Source organism: Solea senegalensis, linkage group LG11, assembly GCF_019176455.1.
Source record: "Solea senegalensis isolate Sse05_10M linkage group LG11, IFAPA_SoseM_1, whole genome shotgun sequence".
In the NCBI taxonomy this organism is placed as follows: domain Eukaryota; kingdom Metazoa; phylum Chordata; class Actinopteri; order Pleuronectiformes; family Soleidae; genus Solea; species Solea senegalensis.
The window spans coordinates 2,041,114-2,060,491 of record NC_058031.1 but is presented as its reverse complement, the minus strand read 5'-3'; the positions used below and the strand labels follow the sequence as shown (position 1 = coordinate 2,060,491).

Below are 19,378 nucleotides of genomic sequence, written 5' to 3'. Positions count from 1 at the left end.
CGATCATGTCCACGCACACATGCAGACAGACAGACAGAGCAGCTGGATCATCATGCAGCTGCAGCTTCCTCTGTTGCACACACTGAAATTTACCCACTCTAACGTCACTATTAAAACTATTACTATGTTATTAAAACATATAAGTGACTCAGAAAATGCCCTTTTTTCACTTACATTCTTATACTGTAGTTAAAAAAGATTTGTGAGTGAAAGAGAGAGGGAGGGGGTGGGAGAGGGAGAGAGACATAGACTCACACAGTGAGAGAGAGAGTGGGGGGCGGCGCTGTAGAGAGAGACTTCTAGATCAAACTTCGCCTCCTCTCCAGTCCAGTCTTCACGTTGTCGACCACGGTGGTGGTTCATACCCGTTCACATCAGTCCAGGACCCGTCTCAAGGCTCAGAGATGAGACTCGGGTGGTTTCTGTTGTTTTTCTGTCCTCTGCTTCTTCTCCCTGTAACAGTCAGTGAAGAGCAGCGAGTCCCTGGAGGTACAGTAAAACCCCGCCGACACACACACACACACAGACATAGAGATAGTTAGTCAGCACTTGTCGGCTCGGTTTGACTCGGTACAGACAGAGTGAATGTCTTGTGTGGATAGACGTCCTGTAACAGTGATGTGTCCGTGCGGCAAATCACAGCAGCAGAGTTTTTAGTTGTTGGCCGGAAAACAGTGGTCCGTGTGGAAAAGCTGAGATTTAAAGTTGGCACGCGCACGTGACGTTGTTGACTGTTATTTACTTTTATTATTTATTATTTGTTATTTATAAGACTCACATTTGAACCTATGTGATATTTACCTGGTCAGATAGTATGGAATTGACACTACGCGTGTGAACGGGTAGATGGAAGTGAAGGTGGTGGAGGAGGAAGGACCTCCATGCCGCTGACGTGGACGGGAACGGGGCTGCTGTAGAGCCGCTTTACTGTGTCGTCTCTCTGCGCTAACGCTAACTTCAGGCTAGGCTAGCTATGGAATGCTAGTTGTACATGTAGTGAAGTTTATATATGTTATATAAAACTACTTCCTCCATTTTGAAAAACACATAAACATGGAAATATGGTCAGAATTCTGAAAACGGAAAGCTCCAGTATCAACAGCGTGAACTATTTTGGGGAGAAATATCAAATTCTTCTAATATCACCGCTAAAATTTGATTGACGATTTATCTTTTTTTGAGTCAAGGTTCAATTCTATGGAAGCCCGTTTGTGCCACTTGAAAAGTAAAATAAAAACCCATTAGTAAGTCACAATTTTGAAATATAATCTCACTATTACCACAATCTCATAATAATGGAATACTATCTCAAAATGATGACTTATTATGAATTACTATCTCATAATAATGACTCAGCATCTTATAATTCTGACTTAGTATCTTATAATTATGACTCAGCAAAAATTATGACAGCATCTCACAATAATAGGATACTATCTCAAAATAATGACTTAGTATCTCACAATAATGACTCCGCAACTCACAATAATGACTCAGCATCTCATATGTATGACTTGGTATCTCATAATAATGACGCAATAATAATGCAATAATTATCACATAGCATCTCACAATAATGGGATACTATCTCAAAATTATGACATACTATCTCATAACAATGACTCAGCATTTCATAATTGTGACTTAGTATCTCATAATTATGACGGGAACAGTCTTCCATACAATTAAGTATTAATAGATTTAAAATGTCATGGAGCAATCCCACACACTGAAAAAATGATTGACCAACTTAAAAATATTACTTAAATTGGTCACAACGTAATGAATAAACCCTCCTGTCGTCTTCAGGTCAAAATGACTAAACCAGAGGTCTCAAACCAGTGTGGGACCATCTGCAATTCTGTTATAAGCATGAGACTGTTAACATAATTTTTAATTTGCCAAGAAGATTGTACAGTCATAAATGGAAGAAATTAAATTGCAACCTATGCTTTTTGCTCATTTCATTGTGTCGAACTGCAATCTTGATTTGAAAGCAATTCATTGTTCAACCTTACTCCAAACCGCTAAAGCCTAAGCATCTGATAACCACTGAGATATTAATTGGTTTCCTTTTTATATTAGGTCACACTGTTGTGCATTATTAAGCAATCCAAATCAAAGAAGATATACTTTATCACCCAATTAGTCTGTCATGTTGCACCTCTGCAAACACTTAAATCATGTGTCTGAGTATAATAGACATCTCAAGTGACTCATATTCGGTTACCTGTTAATATCTGTGTGCTGATTGTTCTCACGCCCATCATTGTATTTGCAGTGGTGGATTCAAGTTTTTGTTTTTTTAGCAAGTAAAATACGGAAACTAAAATGAGAAAAAAAAGTCACATGTGAAATTACTGAGTTTTGCTACATTAAATAAGAGACGTTAGTTTTGCATTTACATCTGTAAATGTAAAGGGTTTTCCACACAAATGGAAATAAGTTTCTTTTTCAAATTTGTTTAACATGGTTTTAAAATGGTCAACTGCTAAAGCCTAAACACAATTTGTCCCACTCAGATATCCTTTTAAATCACAGTTTGCAAACCTGTGAAAACAAATTGCATCATTAGCACGCTTTGTTCTCCTAGAAACACCGACCTTCAAACCGCAGCCCCCTGATTACCAATTAGCCACAGTCATGATGATACTTCGTTGTGAACTCAATGGGAAGAAAATGTTTCTGTTTCTGTAGTGTTTATCATTGCTCCTACATAGGTGAAATTGCAACTATGTCAAACAGGGAACATTTTAGGAAGAGGTAACGTTTAGTGGTACATTTGTTTTTTCATCAGTCATGTTTGCAAAGCAGTAAATACCTGGGTTACCCTGCTGTAAGGCTACGTAACGATTTATGGTATAGATACACAGACTTTTCCGACGCTTGTGATTTGAGTTCAAGCTTTTACCCTTTCAGCTTTAATTCTGCTTGGTTACCGTCAGACAGTACTGTCATTTAGCACAATCAGGACATAAATCGCTAAAGCTGTCAGTTACGGCAGCTCCTTTTAGGGTCAATCCGTGCTTGAAGCAAGAGGAAAAATGTTGTATCTTCCAGATAAACTTCTGGTCGTGACAGTTGCAACCAAAGAGACAGACGGCTTCAGGCGTTTCTTGAGGTCGGCCGAACACTTCAACTACACCGTCAAGGTAGGAAAGTACAGCAAATTAATTTCCTGCTGTCTGGCCACAAAGGCCTTTCTATCTAACTGATTTTTAAAATACATTTTACTGGCATTTGTGTGTTTTTAAAGTACAACTTTCTAAGTAATGTACGTTATTTACATTTCTGTGTTACAAAGGAAGGAGATAATTTAAGATTAAATGTATACATTTAAATATGTACTTTCTGTATGCTTTCAGGTTCTTGGTCAGGGTGAGACATGGAGAGGAGGCGACTACATGTCGGCTCCAGGAGGAGGTCAGAAGGTGCGACTCCTCAAAGCGGCTCTGGGAGAAATGAAGGATGAGGACAAAGTCATCCTTTTTATTGACAGGTAGAGAAGGTTCACTGCAGACTTTAGTACTTTTCCGTGTTAAATCCACTCTTTCCAGACAACTTCAGATTTCTCACTCTGCTTTAACGTGTCCTCTGTCAGCGATTGTCTCCATCCATTTCAATATGCATGAACTTGTTTGCTATCACTGTTTGACAGTGTTGCGGTTGTGTGGTTGCACTTTAATAAGCAGGATGAGATTTTTCCTCGGCAAAAACTCGCCCTGCTGGTTATGATGATCACGATGATTATTATGATTAGAGACGATAATAACAGCATAATCACTGTGGCTAGCACCATTAATAGGTTCTGCTCTAAACAGTGTTTAACAGCAGAATTTTGTCACCCACTCCCCCCCCCCTCCACACACCTCCGCTCTCTCTCTCCCCCCTTTCCTCCTAGTTGCTATTTACAATTCAAAAAAGGGATTTTTTTTCCCAGAGATATTTCATGCTGTGATTTGATGCTGCAGATATATTTTTGTGTAATTACATAAATTGATGAAATGAGTAATAATAACATTGTCTTAAAGGTGGAAGTAAGACTTAAATTTGCCATGATATATACTTTTGTTCCATTCACTCTAAAAGATTTGTCACCAATGAATACTTGTGAGCTTTTCACTGTTTAAATGTGCATAAGTCTTGGTCTTATTATGGTTAACACAACGACATTTTGGGGCTGGTTGTGTTTCCAGTCAGTTTCAACTGCAAATTTACACCTCCATAATCACTGTTTCTACAGCTCAACAGCTCAGCAGGCACATACTTGCAAACAGACGTTTGCACTTCATGTTTGATGCTGCTGTTTTTGGACTCTTTGTAAACAGATGCCAGTGAGAAACATACACTTGGTGCTTTTAATCAAACAGTTCCTTTCTTGCCTGTAAACACAACCACTGACATCTTCCCTCTCCACGTAAAAAGATGCTGTCGTCTTATAAATGCAACCCATTCATTAACTTTAATTATCTCACTGGTCACACACATACTGTACACACAGTCACACAGCTAAGCCACACAGTGCAGTAAACATTTCTATTTTCTCTCCCTGTGTGACACAGCTATGATGTGGTCTTTGCCTCGGGGCCCAAAGAGCTGCTCAAGAAGTTCCAGCAGGCCAAACACAAGGTGGTGTTCTCCTCTGAGAGTCTGATCTGGCCTGACAGACACCTGGAGGACAAACACCCCCACGTCAGAGAGGGCAACAGGTTCCTGGGGTCAGGAGGTATCACCAACACTCCTATCTGTCACTCAACTGTCGCAGGCCAGGTTGCTCTCACATTGTTATGAAACACCAAACACAAAGTGAAGAATTTGTGTTTCCTTGCATTACTCGTGCCTGTAAGGTACAGTATGCAATATTACCAGTCCTGGAGCTAAGCAACAACACTGTGACCTACAGCTTGAATCAAGTGACACACTCATATTTTCAGAAGTTAACAGGTTGCTCATACTCTGCCCCGCCCTCTCCTCTTATGCTCGGTATGCACACACAACAACTCTGTTTCTGATAAAATGTGGGGAATGTAGGGAAGAATCTCAGCTCAATTTGACTTTGGAGAATTTTGTTATGCTCAAATTCAAATATTTCAACTGTAGCGATTAAAGCAAATAATGCAAATGTCATAATTTTGCATTACTTGTGTGAGTTTGGTCACAGTGACGTTTTGGTTTACTTTTTGTTCACTCAAGGTGGAACACACGATTATTCTGTCCATTTCTGACACAATTTCTGGAGAACATTATTGTTCACTTCAAATATTTCTTGAGCGAGTTAAGCAAGTGATGGGAATTTTGCCGCTTCACACGATTTGCATTGCGTCACTTGTGCAACTCGCAATGTCAAACAAAGGTGACACAAAATTAGCATCTATTCTATTCACGTTTGCATTGGCTCTGTGTGTAAACTCAATTGATTTTATGCACATAACACACCTACGAGACTACTTTGTGCCTCACCTTATGCCTAGATTACACATTGTGTAACTGGTAAGTGGAGCTGGACACGTGCTAATGCACGTACACCATGCACTTAGAAAACCATGTGCTGGTTTAAATAGGGCCCTCATTTTTGTAAGAAGGCATTTGGCTTTTTCTTTTTATAGCAGAGAAACAGCAGGTCTGTAGTTTGCAGTTTTTAGTTTGAGTCAGTGCCGAGGCTGTAAAAGAGAGCTGGCGATAATCAGAGGTCATTTGAAACAGCAAACTAACTCTTAGTGTACACAGCTATGGAGTTAGGTGAACACGTCTGGAGTTCTACCATATTTGTGACTGTAATGCTTTAGTCTTGTTTCTTCTGTCATCTTTTTTTGTCCTCAGGTTTCATTGGCTACCTTCCCAACATCAAAGAGCTGGTTTCTGATTGGACGGGTGAAGACAGTGACAGTGACCAGCTGTTCTTCACCAAGATTTACATCGATCCAGCAAAAAAAGTAAGACTTGTAACACAATGTGTCCATTAATAGTTTTGTGCTTTCACAAAAATACTAGAACTACTACTACTACTATTATCAATAATAGTATTTTTAAAAAAAAGTAGAATCACATAAACTGATAATTACATGAAATATAGTACAAAAGAAATATTAAAATGTAGAAAGTTGTTGTCAAATTGTTTTTGTTAAATATTCCTGTATTTGTTTAATTATTAATGACTATACTGTGTTTTTTCCTATCACTTGAGTTTGTAGGATTTTTTTGGAGACACTTTGTAGTTTCTGTGCAGACATTTCACATTAAAAACCTTCCAGTGGCTCAGCAGAATTTCCTCCTAATTTTAATTTGAAACATGTGCAGGAAGTGCAGAGCAGTTTTATTGACAGTTAACGCAACAAAACAGCCGAGTCGACAAGTTGGATGAAAGTCGTGTTTAACTGTGGCATGATTTTGTCCTGTTGATCGAAAAACTGGAAGAGCTGTTTATAGTTTCTTTTGAATATTGACTCCCTTTCTGTGTGATAGTTTTTCTGTTAGATTAGATATTATGGTAACAGTGAAAACTATGTGTTTCCCTGTTTCAGAAATCCATAAATATCACTTTGGACAGCAAATGCAGACTGTTCCAGAACCTGCACGGGGCCCTCGGTAAGTCCAGATGGTGAACTTTGTTACTAAGACAGAACATGAGCTGAGGCATCGTGCAACACATGGTGTCCAGTTTACAGGAGGTGCAGTTCTCTGCTTGTCTAGTTTCTTGTGGTTTTCACATCAATGCCTGCCTAAACTTGACCAGGCATAGAGGGCAACAGAGGACGATTCAGTACAATTTTCATCCATTTATTGACATTGATTATAGTACGTGTAGGTTGATAATCTAGGAAGAAACAAAATAAGGTTAGTCAGTTCAAAGATCAAATAAATGCATTATCACACCAAAATCTATGATCAATACTTAAGTTAATTCATACTGTAAATCTAAAGAGTGAAAACAATTAAATTTATACCATTTAATAATACAGTGTATTGTCTAATAAATGATCTACAACAACAAACAAGTTTCTTTTAGGATCTGTTTTTAAACAGATTTATTTTTAAGAATGAAATTACAATTAATAACCTTTGAATCTTTAGTATATTTAGTGCATTAAATGATTTTACCTCCCTCGCTTCCATTTGCAAACAAAGTGAATTAATTAAGTCAAATTCAAATCAATAATATAATAATTATTATTAGTTATGGCAACCATTCCAACTCAAATGAATAACTCTACACAAACTCATCACATTGCCAATCCAGTCCAAACCCTAATTTCAGGAGTTAATAATCCTCTCAATTAACAGACATAAGACAGGATGCCACCAAAGTTAACAGCACAGACCTGCATCATAAATGTTACTAAACTAAAATATAATGTACATACCAATGGCATCTCAGTTGCCACCCCAGCATTGACATACACACATCTCTCCAGCTTGACTCTGGCAGACAAAAGAGCTTCACCTGCCCAAGAGATCCTCCTAATCAAAACTTCCTCAGGTGCTCTGACTCTCCTGATTAGCCTGTCTCTCTCTACCTGCATGTCACACTGAGTTGCCACGCCTACCTCCTTATACTGCCCTTGTGTGCTACATAAGAAATCAAAATTTAAATAAATAAATAAAGTCTGTCAACTAATGACTTCACACTGCTGCTGTGTCATAAATGTTTTTTAAGTTTGTTGGAATGAAGAAATGACACACAGTCAGACAGCCTTTTCGGACTGGGAACTGCACCAAAGTCCTTAAAGAAATTCAGTGTTTTATGCCCGCAGAGGCACAGGAGCTGCTGTTTTACTGCTGCCTCATTTGATAACTATGTGTCACTGTGGTAAATCTGGAAGAAGATTTCAAACACTGATGTCAAAGGCAGCAGTGGATCAATAACTCCTGTTTGTTGTGATGCAAAATCGCACAAAATTTCACTTTGGTGCAGAAGCATGAGTGGTTTACAAAGTGACACAAAAAAAAAAACATTTTAACAACCATTTATAATAACATTTAATAACTGTTCATGCAGACACGTGTGATGGCTTTTAGACCAAAACATGCTCAAGCAAAGATGCAAACAGTTTGTCCAAAAAAGTAAAAATCATAATCAAAGGCACACCAACAGTTTTTATCCATAGGTTATATTATCGATTAACAATTTATAGAAAAATAATAATGCAGTGATCTACAGAGAGTTAGCAGGTTCACCGTCGGTTCTGCACGACATGTACAACAGCAGTATTGTGTGTGTTTTGTTCCCTGCTTATGTTACAACTTGCCCTCCTTTCTATGGAAAATTCCACTGGTTTGAAAAAAGCTGCTGGTCATCAGTGGTTACCGTCTCGTGCAGCTCCCATGTTTGTGTGTGTGTGTATGTGTCCTCAGTAATCTGGTCCATGCTGAGCCACTGATGCACCGTCACAGTGAGAGAACATAGCAAAGTTAAATGTGAAAGGACTGACACTTGAAGCGTTTGAGCCGGAGCTGCACGTTTAAACATGAGCTCTTTCTGTGGGACTTTTTTTTCCCCCCTGAAAGGAATTTGTGAGTCGTGTGTGAGACGGACATGCCGGAGCTCACAGAGACAACGCCGGCATGAATGGTGTCCCTTAGGACTGACTAAATACCACAGATCCAACAACTTTCCCTAACTTAGATCAAGGGGTGGTTTTACATTTAAACATACACTGATCAGAAAACAACATTAAAAACTGTCACTGGTTTTAATGTTGTGTTTGACTGCTGTCTGTTGCCTGTTTGAAAGCAAAAGTAAAAAAAAAAACCCCAGTAATCCCATTGTCCCCCCTTATTTACGAAGAACAGAACCAAAATGTAATTTATTCCAATGTCTTTTATTAAAATTCATACAATAAGTAGGATGTTCAGCTGGCCTGGACCAAGTTGCTTTGTTAATGTGAATAGTGAATAGTGTTTATCATTACATGTCATTATCAGGGGACAAATAAGGTATCTAGAAAATGTAGTGGAACAGAGTCCACTGATACAAACAGCAGCTTTAGCTCACAGGACACATGAGTTGCAGGTTTATTTCTGCCTACATGAGTTTGTGTTGCTAAGATAAATCTCAGTGAAAGTTTTCACCGACAGACGTCACAAAATAACACAATTAAATTTACTAATGGAGACAGCATTAGACCAACTAGTCCTCCCCTCCATGTTGTGAAGTAAAGTGAAGTTTGGTTTAAGACAGTGTGTGGTTCATAAAAACAACATACACCTCAGTCTCATGTTAGAAAAGCTGTTTAGCAGTGAGCATTTTCTCAGGAGAGTAAACTGGTGTAGGTTTATTAGGTCAGCCTTTTATTACGTGGAAAAATGTGTGTGTTTTCCTTCCTGTTGTCCCTGGTTGCAGGGACAACCTTAACTCCCACCCACTTGATCTGCCTGCCTCTCACTACAGGGAGTGTGCAGATCACAGTAACCTCTATATAAGTAACACACTGTCTGTCTGTCTACTTCATACAACCATACAGTTTTAGTTTTAAGTTTGGATCAGGACAGGACACTGATCTGAACATGGGGGGACTGATGTCTGGTCCAAACCATCAGACTGATGTTATTGTGGGTGTGCGTTTGTGTGTGTTTGTATTTCCCAGATGAGGTGGTACTGAAATTTGAGGACGGTAGAGTACGAGCCAGAAATGTGCTATATGATACCCTACCAGTCATTGTCCATGGGAATGGACCAACCAAGGTACTGTTCAGTCAAACCAGGCTTACTCGTCACACATGTAACTCAGCTGCATCCATACAGAGTTTTCATTGATGTAGCATAAAAAACACTGGAGTTGTATGGATGTCAGGTACACCCAGAACAGAAGTGATATCTTAAAATATATCTTTAAATATATGAAAATATATCAAGTTCACCGAAATTTTACACAGTGGACCTTTAAAACCTTTGATATTAGGTTAAGACGTGATAATGTTGGTGTTTTTGCAGCTGCAGATCAACTACCTGGGTAACTACATCCCCAACTCGTGGACATTTGAGACAGGATGCACAGTGTGTCACGACGATCTTCACCCCCTCACTGCTCTCAAGGTTTGTTCACAAGCTGCTGCCGATTGTGATCTATAATTACATGAAATCAGTTATAATAGTTAAGAAAAAAAACAAACTGTCTTCATGATGTTTTTACCCCCACAGGAGAGCGAATACCCACTGGTGGCAATTGGCATCTTCATCCAGCAGCCCACCCCCTTTGTCTCTGTGTTTTTCGAACGCCTACTGAAAATGCAGTATCCTAAGAACAGGCTGAAACTCTTCATTTTCAGCCAGGTAAAAACACCAACTTCATTCTAACCCTTTTAAAACTGGGCTAGACTACATACATTCTTTTTTGATCAATAATTCCACAATAACCTTTTAACATCCTGTAAATTTAGTGATCTGAGAGAGAATTAGACTCTGTCCTCTCCCTCCAGGAACCCCATCATGAGCGCCACGTCACCTCTTTCCTGCGGGATCATGGGAGCTTATATCGGGATGTCCGGGTCCTGGGGCCTGAGGAGGAGATGGATGGAGCTGCCTCCCGCAACCTTGGCTTGTGAGTTTCCTTGAAGAACTTGAAGAAAGCTCCTGTAACATACTGTTGGGCCTGGGTCACACTGGATGAGTGAGCAGCGTGTCTGCATTCTGGAATGTCTTACTTTTCATTTTGGGTCCGCAACCCATAGCTCAGGCGATAAATGACAAAATCATGCCTTTCAGGCACAACAACAAGGGAGGAAATATTCAGACTCCTGTATGCTTTCATGAATGAAACCTGTATAGATAGTGGGCCATCACTCTGAAGTGCAATGGCTCCTGGTCCTTGGGATGTTTCCCCCCTTGCCTCAAAAGAGTTAGAAAACCCCTGTTCTAGAGATAATACCGCTCTTTACAGTTAGAGGAAAGAATTTCCATCTGACATGTAGTCATACAGTCGCAGTAAAGCACTGAAAGCAACCATCAGGTGCTTTCCATGCACAAAATAGCGTCTCATATAATGTTCTGTCCACAGCAAAGTTAATGATGTGGATTTATTTTGTTCATGTGGAGTTTGATCCAGTGCTGACATTTCTGTGTCTTTCCCTTCCTTCAGTGACATGTGCCGCAAGGACGAGGACTGTGACTACTTCTTCAGTTTGGACATCGAGGTGGTCTTAAAGAATGATAACGTACTCAAAATCCTCATCGAACAAAACCTGTGAGTCCTTTCATCTAAACTAGCTCCAGTCACAACTACACAAAGTCAATTATTTACACTCATTTTGGTGACTTACATGAAGAACTACAATAATGCTTCTTGTTTGGTTGTGTAGTCCCATTGTTGCGCCAATGATAACTCGAGTGGGTCGACTGTGGAGCAACTTCTGGGGAGCTCTCAGTGCAGACGGCTACTACGCCAGATCTGAGGACTACGTGGACCTTGTTCAAGGACGGAGAGAGTAAGCTGCTCAAGTTGTTCGTTAAAGACTTTAAACACGTTTGTCTGTTCAGCATCAGAGGAGATTTACTGACAGACGAAACTACTGATACCGCAGTCCAGACATGCCCTCATTCGCAAGTTCAGAAGTGTTATTCTTTGACTTTGGTGTTTGAAGTCCTTTGTTCGGATTTATCCAAATAACAAGAAATTATGAAACAAGGCGGCAGCACCCGTAAGAATAACTCTGACATTCTCTTTGAAACTCTGTGTCTTCAAATCTCCAAGTAAATCATCTGTTAGACATCCAGGAGAGTTAGATAAAGCAGGGAAGAGATTCCTAACCACAAATGTCCACAGAGATGAAGTCCTCTCCACTCATGAGATCAGGCTGTTTGTCAGTGAATAAAACCAGCAGAAGTCGAAGAGGAAGCATTAGGAATAAAAATAGTATTAAAAAAAGAAAATAAGTTGGGAACATCACATTCTAATTTGAATAATCTCACCAAAAGCAGAACAGAGTGGACGTAACTGCAGAGTGTGTATCTGTTAGAAAAGAGAAGGTGTGGTGAGTGATGTAAGCAAATGAAAAGAGATCAGGTCAGAAAACATGATTTAATATTCTTGTAAACCAGAGCAAAGGAACAAAATGTGGTTAAGTGACAATAATATTAATGATAGTATTTTATCACAGTCAGGTTGTGATCAGGTTACATTCAGCACTGTGTGTGTGTGTGTAATTACATGTCATTACATGTCTAACACTGTCCTGTTGTCAGAGGTGTGTGGAACGTCCCGTATGTGACTAACGTTTACCTGGTGAAGGCCAGTCTCCTGCGAACAGAGCTCACCGACTACGAGCTGTTCAACTCTCACATCTTAGACCCTGACATGGCATTCTGCCACAACGTACGCATCAAGGTGAGGAAAACAAGCACAAATGTGCTCTGGCCATGAAATTATCCAATGAAAATGAATGTTTATATTATTCTTTTATATTTGAACTGTTGTCACCCCAGGGAATCTTCATGTATGTGACCAACATGCACACATTTGGTCGCATCTTGTCGACAGATAACTATCAGACCAGCCACCTCCACAATGATCTGTGGCAGATCTTTGAAAACCCACAGGTGAGAGTTTTGTCTGACTAATGACGGACTCACTGTACACTCACTGTAGACTGAAGGAGTCTTCCCCCTTGTCTTGCTTGTTGGTTATTGCAGTGGTGTAATGTGATCACTAGGAATATGATGGAAGGTGATGTCTATAATATTCAAATGAACCTAACACCTGTGTACAGATCAGATATGCAATACTTGAGCACCACTTAAACTGTGTGTTTGTTGCAGGACTGGGAGGACCGTTATATTCATGAGAACTACTCGCTCATTATGAAAACCAACCTGATGGAAACTGTGAGTTGTCCCACACACACACAAACACAAAAAATACAAGAATGTTGTATGGTTAATGTCAGTGTTGACACTTTGTCTCTGTGTCCACCAGCCGTGTCCTGATGTCTACTGGTTCCCAGTGTTTTCTGATATTGCCTGTAACCACTTGGTTGAGGAGATGGAGAACTTTGGTCAGTGGTCCGGAGGAGCCAATACGGTATGTTATCATACCTATGCGTGTGTGTGTGATTGTCAAGATAAATGATAAGATAAATGACCTCCATCTCCCCTGAGTTTGAATAATTAAATTAGGTTTAAATCATGTAAAATTCATCACATAAATGCAGACATATATACTTATATAAGTCTGATTATGTCACTGTTTGTCACTGAGTGCACATAATATTATGGTAAGGTAAGTACTGTTGGTCAGTATAAGCACAAAGTCTCCAGTATCAAATTTAACTGTTCAATAAACAGGTAGAGAAGTGACATTTTCACCAGTTTGGCTGTAGTTTAATGACATTATACACAAACACAGAGCTGGTTTAGCTGTAATCCTGCTCTCTGTCTCCCTCTTTCTCTATCAGTGGTACTGCGGCCTCACAGCAGGACTCTGCTCTTCTTGTCTTTAGGAATTTTAAATTATGTAATTGGAGCGGGTGCAGTTACGGCATTTGAGGACGAGTAATACTAACCATGTGTGATTTTTGTGATTCCAGGACACCAGAATTCAGGGTGGTTATGAGAACGTCCCCACCATTGACATCCACATGAATCAAATCAACTTTGATAAGGAATGGCGTAAATTCTTACTGGAGTACATCGCACCCATAACAGAGAAAATGTTTCCTGGCTATTACACACAGGTAAGACTTCAACCAACATCATCATTATCATCTCCACTAAATGAGGAGTTGAATTCAAGTTAATCTCTGTCGGGGCAGAACAATTAATGGTTTTCATATCAGTTTAAATTGATGCATTTTAGTTTTTTACTGTTCTGTGTTTGTCAGTTAAAATAATGTGATGCATACATGTTTGGACACAAGTCATATCTAAAAGTTGTCGTTCTTATAGTAGACTTACTATTTTGATGACATTTTGTGGTGATGCTCATTTACATTTCACAACTCTGTTGATGTCTCATATAATTATTGTTTGATTCCAGCTCATTACAGTGTAAAGCTACATGTTTCCAGCATTTGACTTTCATCTGAGTGTGACGGCTCTCTGAAACAGCGAGCAATTGCATATCGAAACTTTTGTCCACGTGCAACAGAAAGCGTCCTATTTGTGAGGAGTGGAGCAGAAATGGAAGCAACCACAGCAAATTTGTGCGTAACATTAGTGAATTCAAGTATTACATTTACTCGCCTACCAAGGCAGCCCTAATTATGAGCAACTCTGCTTAAGTTTCACTCGCCGTGAGCAGTCATCTTCATATACAGTCACTGAGGTGAGCGCGTCATCATCTGCTCTGTGTGTTCTGCTCACCAACATGTCTTCTCTCATCAGTGTTCCACTCCCCTGAACTTTGTGGTGAGGTACAAACCTGACGAGCAGCCGCTGCTCGTCCCTCACCATGACGCCTCCACCTTCACTATTAACGTAGCTCTCAACAGCAAAGGCGTTGACTACCAGGTAAATGAGGCGGCGGCAGGTAATAGAAGCTACAGGACATGACGATGCAGATGGTCTGCACATCTCTCTGCTTCTCTGCTCCGCCTCTGGAAGTGAATGCTGGAATAGGAACCGAGCTCATGCTTGGAGCTGTGAGGGGGCGTTTTATGTGACGATGTGTGTGACTACACACTCTTGTGTCTCTGTGAATGCTTGCATGACTCCTCTCTGTCTGTCTTTCTGTCTGTCTCTGTGTTTGCAGGCTCAGTTTGACTTGGCCTTTGTAGTTAGATATAAGCCAGATGAGCAGCCGTCTTTGAGGCCACACCATGACGCCTCCACTTTCACTATAAACCTTGCACTCAATCAAATGGGCGTTGATTTTCAGGTGAGTGTGTTCAGCAGGAGAGGATAGAAATCTGACGTGTTCACCGCATCATGAATCAGCGCTCAGTGTAGTTCCAAAATGGTTTCAGTATGTTCACCGTGGAACACACGTAACATGTTTTACATTTTCAGCCGACTTTCACTGACTTCAAATGAATTGTGATGAGTTTGAAGGATACCAGTTTTTACTTTCTCTTTCTAGGAAACTTCCAGGTAATTATGACAGATTTATTAAATAAAAGATCCAGTGTTGTTGTGTCTAAATATAGTCTGACACAGTACATGCAGGATGGGACCGTACATACTTTTCCGTGTAGTCCGTCTGATTAATTCTGTTGGAGGCTGTAAAATGCCATAAATTACCCCTGAATTGAAAATGACTGACTTCCTGTTGGGTGTACTATGAATTTCAGAGACTTTTTTGCACAAATGGATGAATGTTATTTTCATATATATTTAGGCTAAACTTGTCACAGTTTGGGTGTGTTGTCTAATTTTAGCCACACCCTTACCACATATAATGACATGGTTAACATACATTTCCCTTGGGTGAAAAGTAGAAGTGATAATTTCTTGCATTACTATGGGGTCAGGGTTGACTTTCCTGATTAGCTGCAAGCCTGTGATGATTATAAAGTATTTGTAAACAAATAAAGTTACACCTCTTCATTGAAACACCACAAATTAATCGACGTAGTTAATAATAAAACGTGTAACTTTTATTATTTTATAAAGAGTGTCAGACTTCTCAGTGTAGCACAAAGGTCTGAACAAAGCATGATGCCGACATCACAGTCGGAAGTATGGTTGAACAGAGGAATGCCATCATATTTCTGGCATGCTCATCTCCATTTCTCTGGTGTTTCATGTGTCATGTTTCCATGTGAATCTGTCTTCTTTGCATGACACATACAGCTGAAGCCAGAAGCCGTGTGTTCATTGTTGCATAAATGTTGTTTCCCTGCATCCTCAGTGTTATCACGTTAGTACAAGTACATGGATTTGAACTGAGGAACAACAGCCGCAGCTAAATCATATAAATATAAAATGTTAAATATTTACTTACTGAGGGAAATTTTGAACACTGTGTTTTTAATTTCAATAATGTGGTTTTGCTTGTTGAAGGCCATTCATATTACGTCTTATCTATCTATGAATGAAAGCAGGGTTCCCACAAGTCCTTGGGTACCTTGGAAGTTTGTGAATTTGGAAAGAAATATTCAAGGCCCTCTAAAGAAAATTACAAACACTGACTTTGGCCAAGATCACAAGAGCAATCACTTGTCCAGATGCAGAGCGTGCTGCAAATCAATAAAAGTGGCTCCCGTCTTAAGCTGTGTCAGCACATTTGGTCCTTAAGTTTTGAGTTTTCAACCAAGGTGTAGGAACCCTGTGAAAGGAACGTCTGTCTGTAAGAATGTGTTCACTGCTTTTCCCGGCTGGTGGAAAACTAAGTTTGAAAAATGCTCACTCACACCAAAGTCCACAGAGAAAATCAGCATCTTTAGCTCACAGGGGACACAGGGTTTGCTGAATTACTGCTGCATCATTAACTCTGTGTCACTGAGGGAAATGGAATGAAGGATATGAAACACGGAAGTCGCAAAGAAAAACACATTTGAATGTGCTAATAGAAGAAGCAGTGGATCAACAACTCCTGTGTGTGCCGTGATGTAAAATCGCTGATTTTGTCTATGGACTTTGGTTTTGTGGGTGTGAACAGTTTACAAAGGCAGTTTAATGAGAGAAAAAGAGGCAAACACATTCTTAAGATGTTCAGTTTCTTGTGTCCCTGCTGGCAGCCACATGTTTGTTGTGATTTACCCAACAAATCACTGAGAACAGTTTGTGAATTAACTTTGATATCAGTGATAGATATAGTGCCATCTACTGGACAAAGTAGTAGGTTGTTTTTAGTGGGTGCGCTCCAGATAATATTGAAACTTCTTCCACTTTTAACTGTGACTAAGTTTAGTCTTTTACAGTATATGCAGGACGGAACTGAATAGTTTCTATTGTGAACGTCTTAAGATTAGAAATAGATTCTATGCACTTTTAGAAGATAAATGTGCCGCCATATTTTTGTGTATTTGGGTTAAACTTAAACTGGGTCATGGTTTTGGGAGGTGGTCTTATCAAACTCATACTCAAATTTAATTATTCAAGGAGAAAAGGAAAAGTGATGAGAAGTCCTTGCGTTTCTATTTTCTTTTCTTGTGTCCCTACTGTTTTCAGACTGATTCCAACCTAAAATAAATCCTCCACATATATATATATAATCACGGTTATAATATAATATAATAATCACTGAGTGCACTAGTGTAAAAAAGGCTAATACAAGCAAAACCACGCTGTGCACATGCAGCTGTGGGACGTTAACATATGTTTTACTGGTGTGACCTGCAGGGTGGTGGATGCAGGTTCCTCCGCTACAACTGCTCTGTCCAGGCCCCCCGTAAAGGCTGGGCCCTCATGCACCCGGGCCGCCTCACCCACTACCACGAAGGCCTGCCGACCACTGGAGGCGTCCGCTACATCGCGGTGTCCTTTGTGGATCCTTGAAATCCCAAAGGCAGCGACACCAGCACCGGCAAGTCCAGACCAGAGAGGACACACATGGTCCATCACAGCTGCTCTGTATCCTCTGATTTTTTTTCCATTCATTTCCTAGTTCTGTACACCATCTATGACTCAAAGAACTGTCAGCAGCAGCCTTTCAGAGCTCAGATATAACCACTCTTCATTCAAACCTTCATAGACAACACAAGCTTTTATCACCAGTGACCTGCAGATGTCTGAATGAGAGCAGAACCACAACACAAATTCAGTGACTCATCTACACACACATATGAGTTCACACTAAGTCGATTAAGCCTATCCACTCCACACGACTCTCTCTGTGTTTCTCGGTATAGCAGGTTTAGATCTTATGTGGCCCTGCGACACGCCAGTGCTGCACACCAGAAGCAATTTGCTTGATGTCGAGACAGAAAGAGGCAACAGCTGTATTGCCTAAGTAAAGCAACACTGCGACAAACACAAAAGAAGAGGCCACGACAAGTTTCAGAAGTGAACTCTTCTGCTCGAAAACAACACGGTTGTTCAGTAGTTGAGATGAGATGGATGCTTATTAGCCCCGCCCACCCCTGCACTACTGGTGAACACACACACACACTCCCTCGGGCAGCAGGTATGATTGTATTGCTTGATGAAGGAGGCAGCATAAAAATAAGGTTTCATTGTTTCCTTGTTTCCGTTCATGGAATTTAACCAGAGGCAGAATGACATAAATGTACACACACAACCTGCATGTGCAACAAACGATTACATTCAAAAGTTACATTACATATTTACTGCTCTGCTGCCCCCTACATGTTTAAGAAAGTAGCTTTTTCTTTTCTATGCAGATAATGCACTACACAATCATAACAATCCCTGTTAGGAGTGAAAATGTCTTCCGGGATATGGAATTTACTGAAACTGAAATGACCACAGAGAGACTTAGGGGATGAGGAATATTCCAGGGTGGGAGCTGATGTGAATCCAGTTTCTAATTGAGTCATGACTGAATTGTGCTGTGTGTCATATGAAATATAGGAAGAGAAGGTGTTTAAGAGCTGTCTTGAGTCTACAGCTTCACTCGACTTTTGTTTTTGGCCACATCCGCACGGACAAAATATAAACAATCTTTTTGAGAAAGTTTCCTGGTTCAGGAAATGTCCCCATCCAGCTTTTCCCTCTCTTTTCTGCGTGGATGAAACAAAAAAAAATCTATGCAGATTGACCTACACTCATTTCCGTGTGGACGGACCGTTAGTTACTTGCTCCACTGAGGCCTGTGACAACAGGCCAGTGTTAACTGCTGAGTCATGGTCGGGTGTTTTTATTAGATTAACAGGTAACAAAGATACAGAGCAGCTTTCTTTTGGATCAGTCTAAAGACGGTTTGGTCTTGGTCGTGTGGTGCCTCTCAGGAAATCACCAAAAATTCACTTCTTTACATGATTTTGTGAAAACTTCATTTCACCAAGTTCACAAAGTGCCTTCATCTATTTCAGTTCACTTCTGTTGTGACTCTGTTGAACCGAGACACTCCAATGCCTGTTACTTATTTATTACCTTTTGTTCTTATGTATTGGATTTGCTAAAAACCAAAACTCCATGTTTTTTTATATTTGCAGTTTCACTGCCATCTTGACATTTCATATTGGAACCAGTGCTGATGTTTTTTTTTCCCCTTCGTATTCACTGATTCTGATACTCAGTCAGCCGAGTTTACAACAGCATCATATTCACACTTGTCATTTGTCTCCATTAATGTGCTAAACAGAAAATAAAAGTGAAAATGCCAAGTGAAGCGCGCGAGTTGTGATTTGTGTCGTTTAAGCACCGAATGAGCTGAAAAGGACTTGGTGCTCTTGTACAGATTACATATAGCTACAGTTACTGTTGGCAAGTATTTATATGATGCAACCATTCTTTATTTTGACATGTGGAGGAAAAGGATTTACTGTGGAAACTTCAACTGCCCGTCAAAAAACGGTAAACTCAAGCTCTAAGTAGAAACACTCA

At 40.0% G+C, this 19,378-nt stretch overlaps 1 protein-coding gene across 2 annotated transcripts; it reads left to right on the top strand.

The window, feature by feature from the left end:
* Positions 1 to 277: 277 nt before the first annotated feature.
* On the top strand, positions 278 to 19,163 carry plod1a (procollagen-lysine, 2-oxoglutarate 5-dioxygenase 1a). Of its 2 annotated transcripts, none has more exons than XM_044038688.1 (19): positions 278 to 489; positions 3,061 to 3,152; positions 3,366 to 3,499; positions 4,563 to 4,726; positions 5,821 to 5,933; positions 6,522 to 6,585; positions 9,585 to 9,682; positions 9,932 to 10,033; positions 10,139 to 10,270; positions 10,417 to 10,538; positions 11,076 to 11,180; positions 11,296 to 11,421; positions 12,179 to 12,320; positions 12,419 to 12,532; positions 12,752 to 12,817; positions 12,909 to 13,013; positions 13,519 to 13,665; positions 14,682 to 14,807; positions 17,213 to 19,163. In XM_044038688.1, exons 1-19 carry the CDS (start codon positions 405 to 407, stop codon positions 17,366 to 17,368), a joined length of 2,193 nt encoding a protein of 730 aa, XP_043894623.1. In that variant the 5' UTR covers positions 278 to 404; the 3' UTR covers positions 17,369 to 19,163. The 2 variants fall into 2 exon arrangements, with proteins under 2 accessions (XP_043894623.1, XP_043894626.1); XM_044038691.1 differs by lacking the exon at positions 14,682 to 14,807 and adding an exon at positions 14,315 to 14,440.
* The last annotated feature ends 215 nt before the right edge of the window (positions 19,164 to 19,378 follow it).

Coding starts and splice junctions, on each gene's coding strand:
- plod1a (XM_044038688.1), top strand. CDS start 405: ATGAGACTCGGGTGGTTTCTGTTGTTTTTCTGTCCTCTGCTTCTTCTC. Junction 5,934..6,521: donor ACATCGATCCAGCAAAAAAA/GTAAGACTTGTA, acceptor TCCCTGTTTCAG/AAATCCATAAATATCACTTT. Junction 6,586..9,584: donor GAACCTGCACGGGGCCCTCG/GTAAGTCCAGAT, acceptor TGTATTTCCCAG/ATGAGGTGGTACTGAAATTT.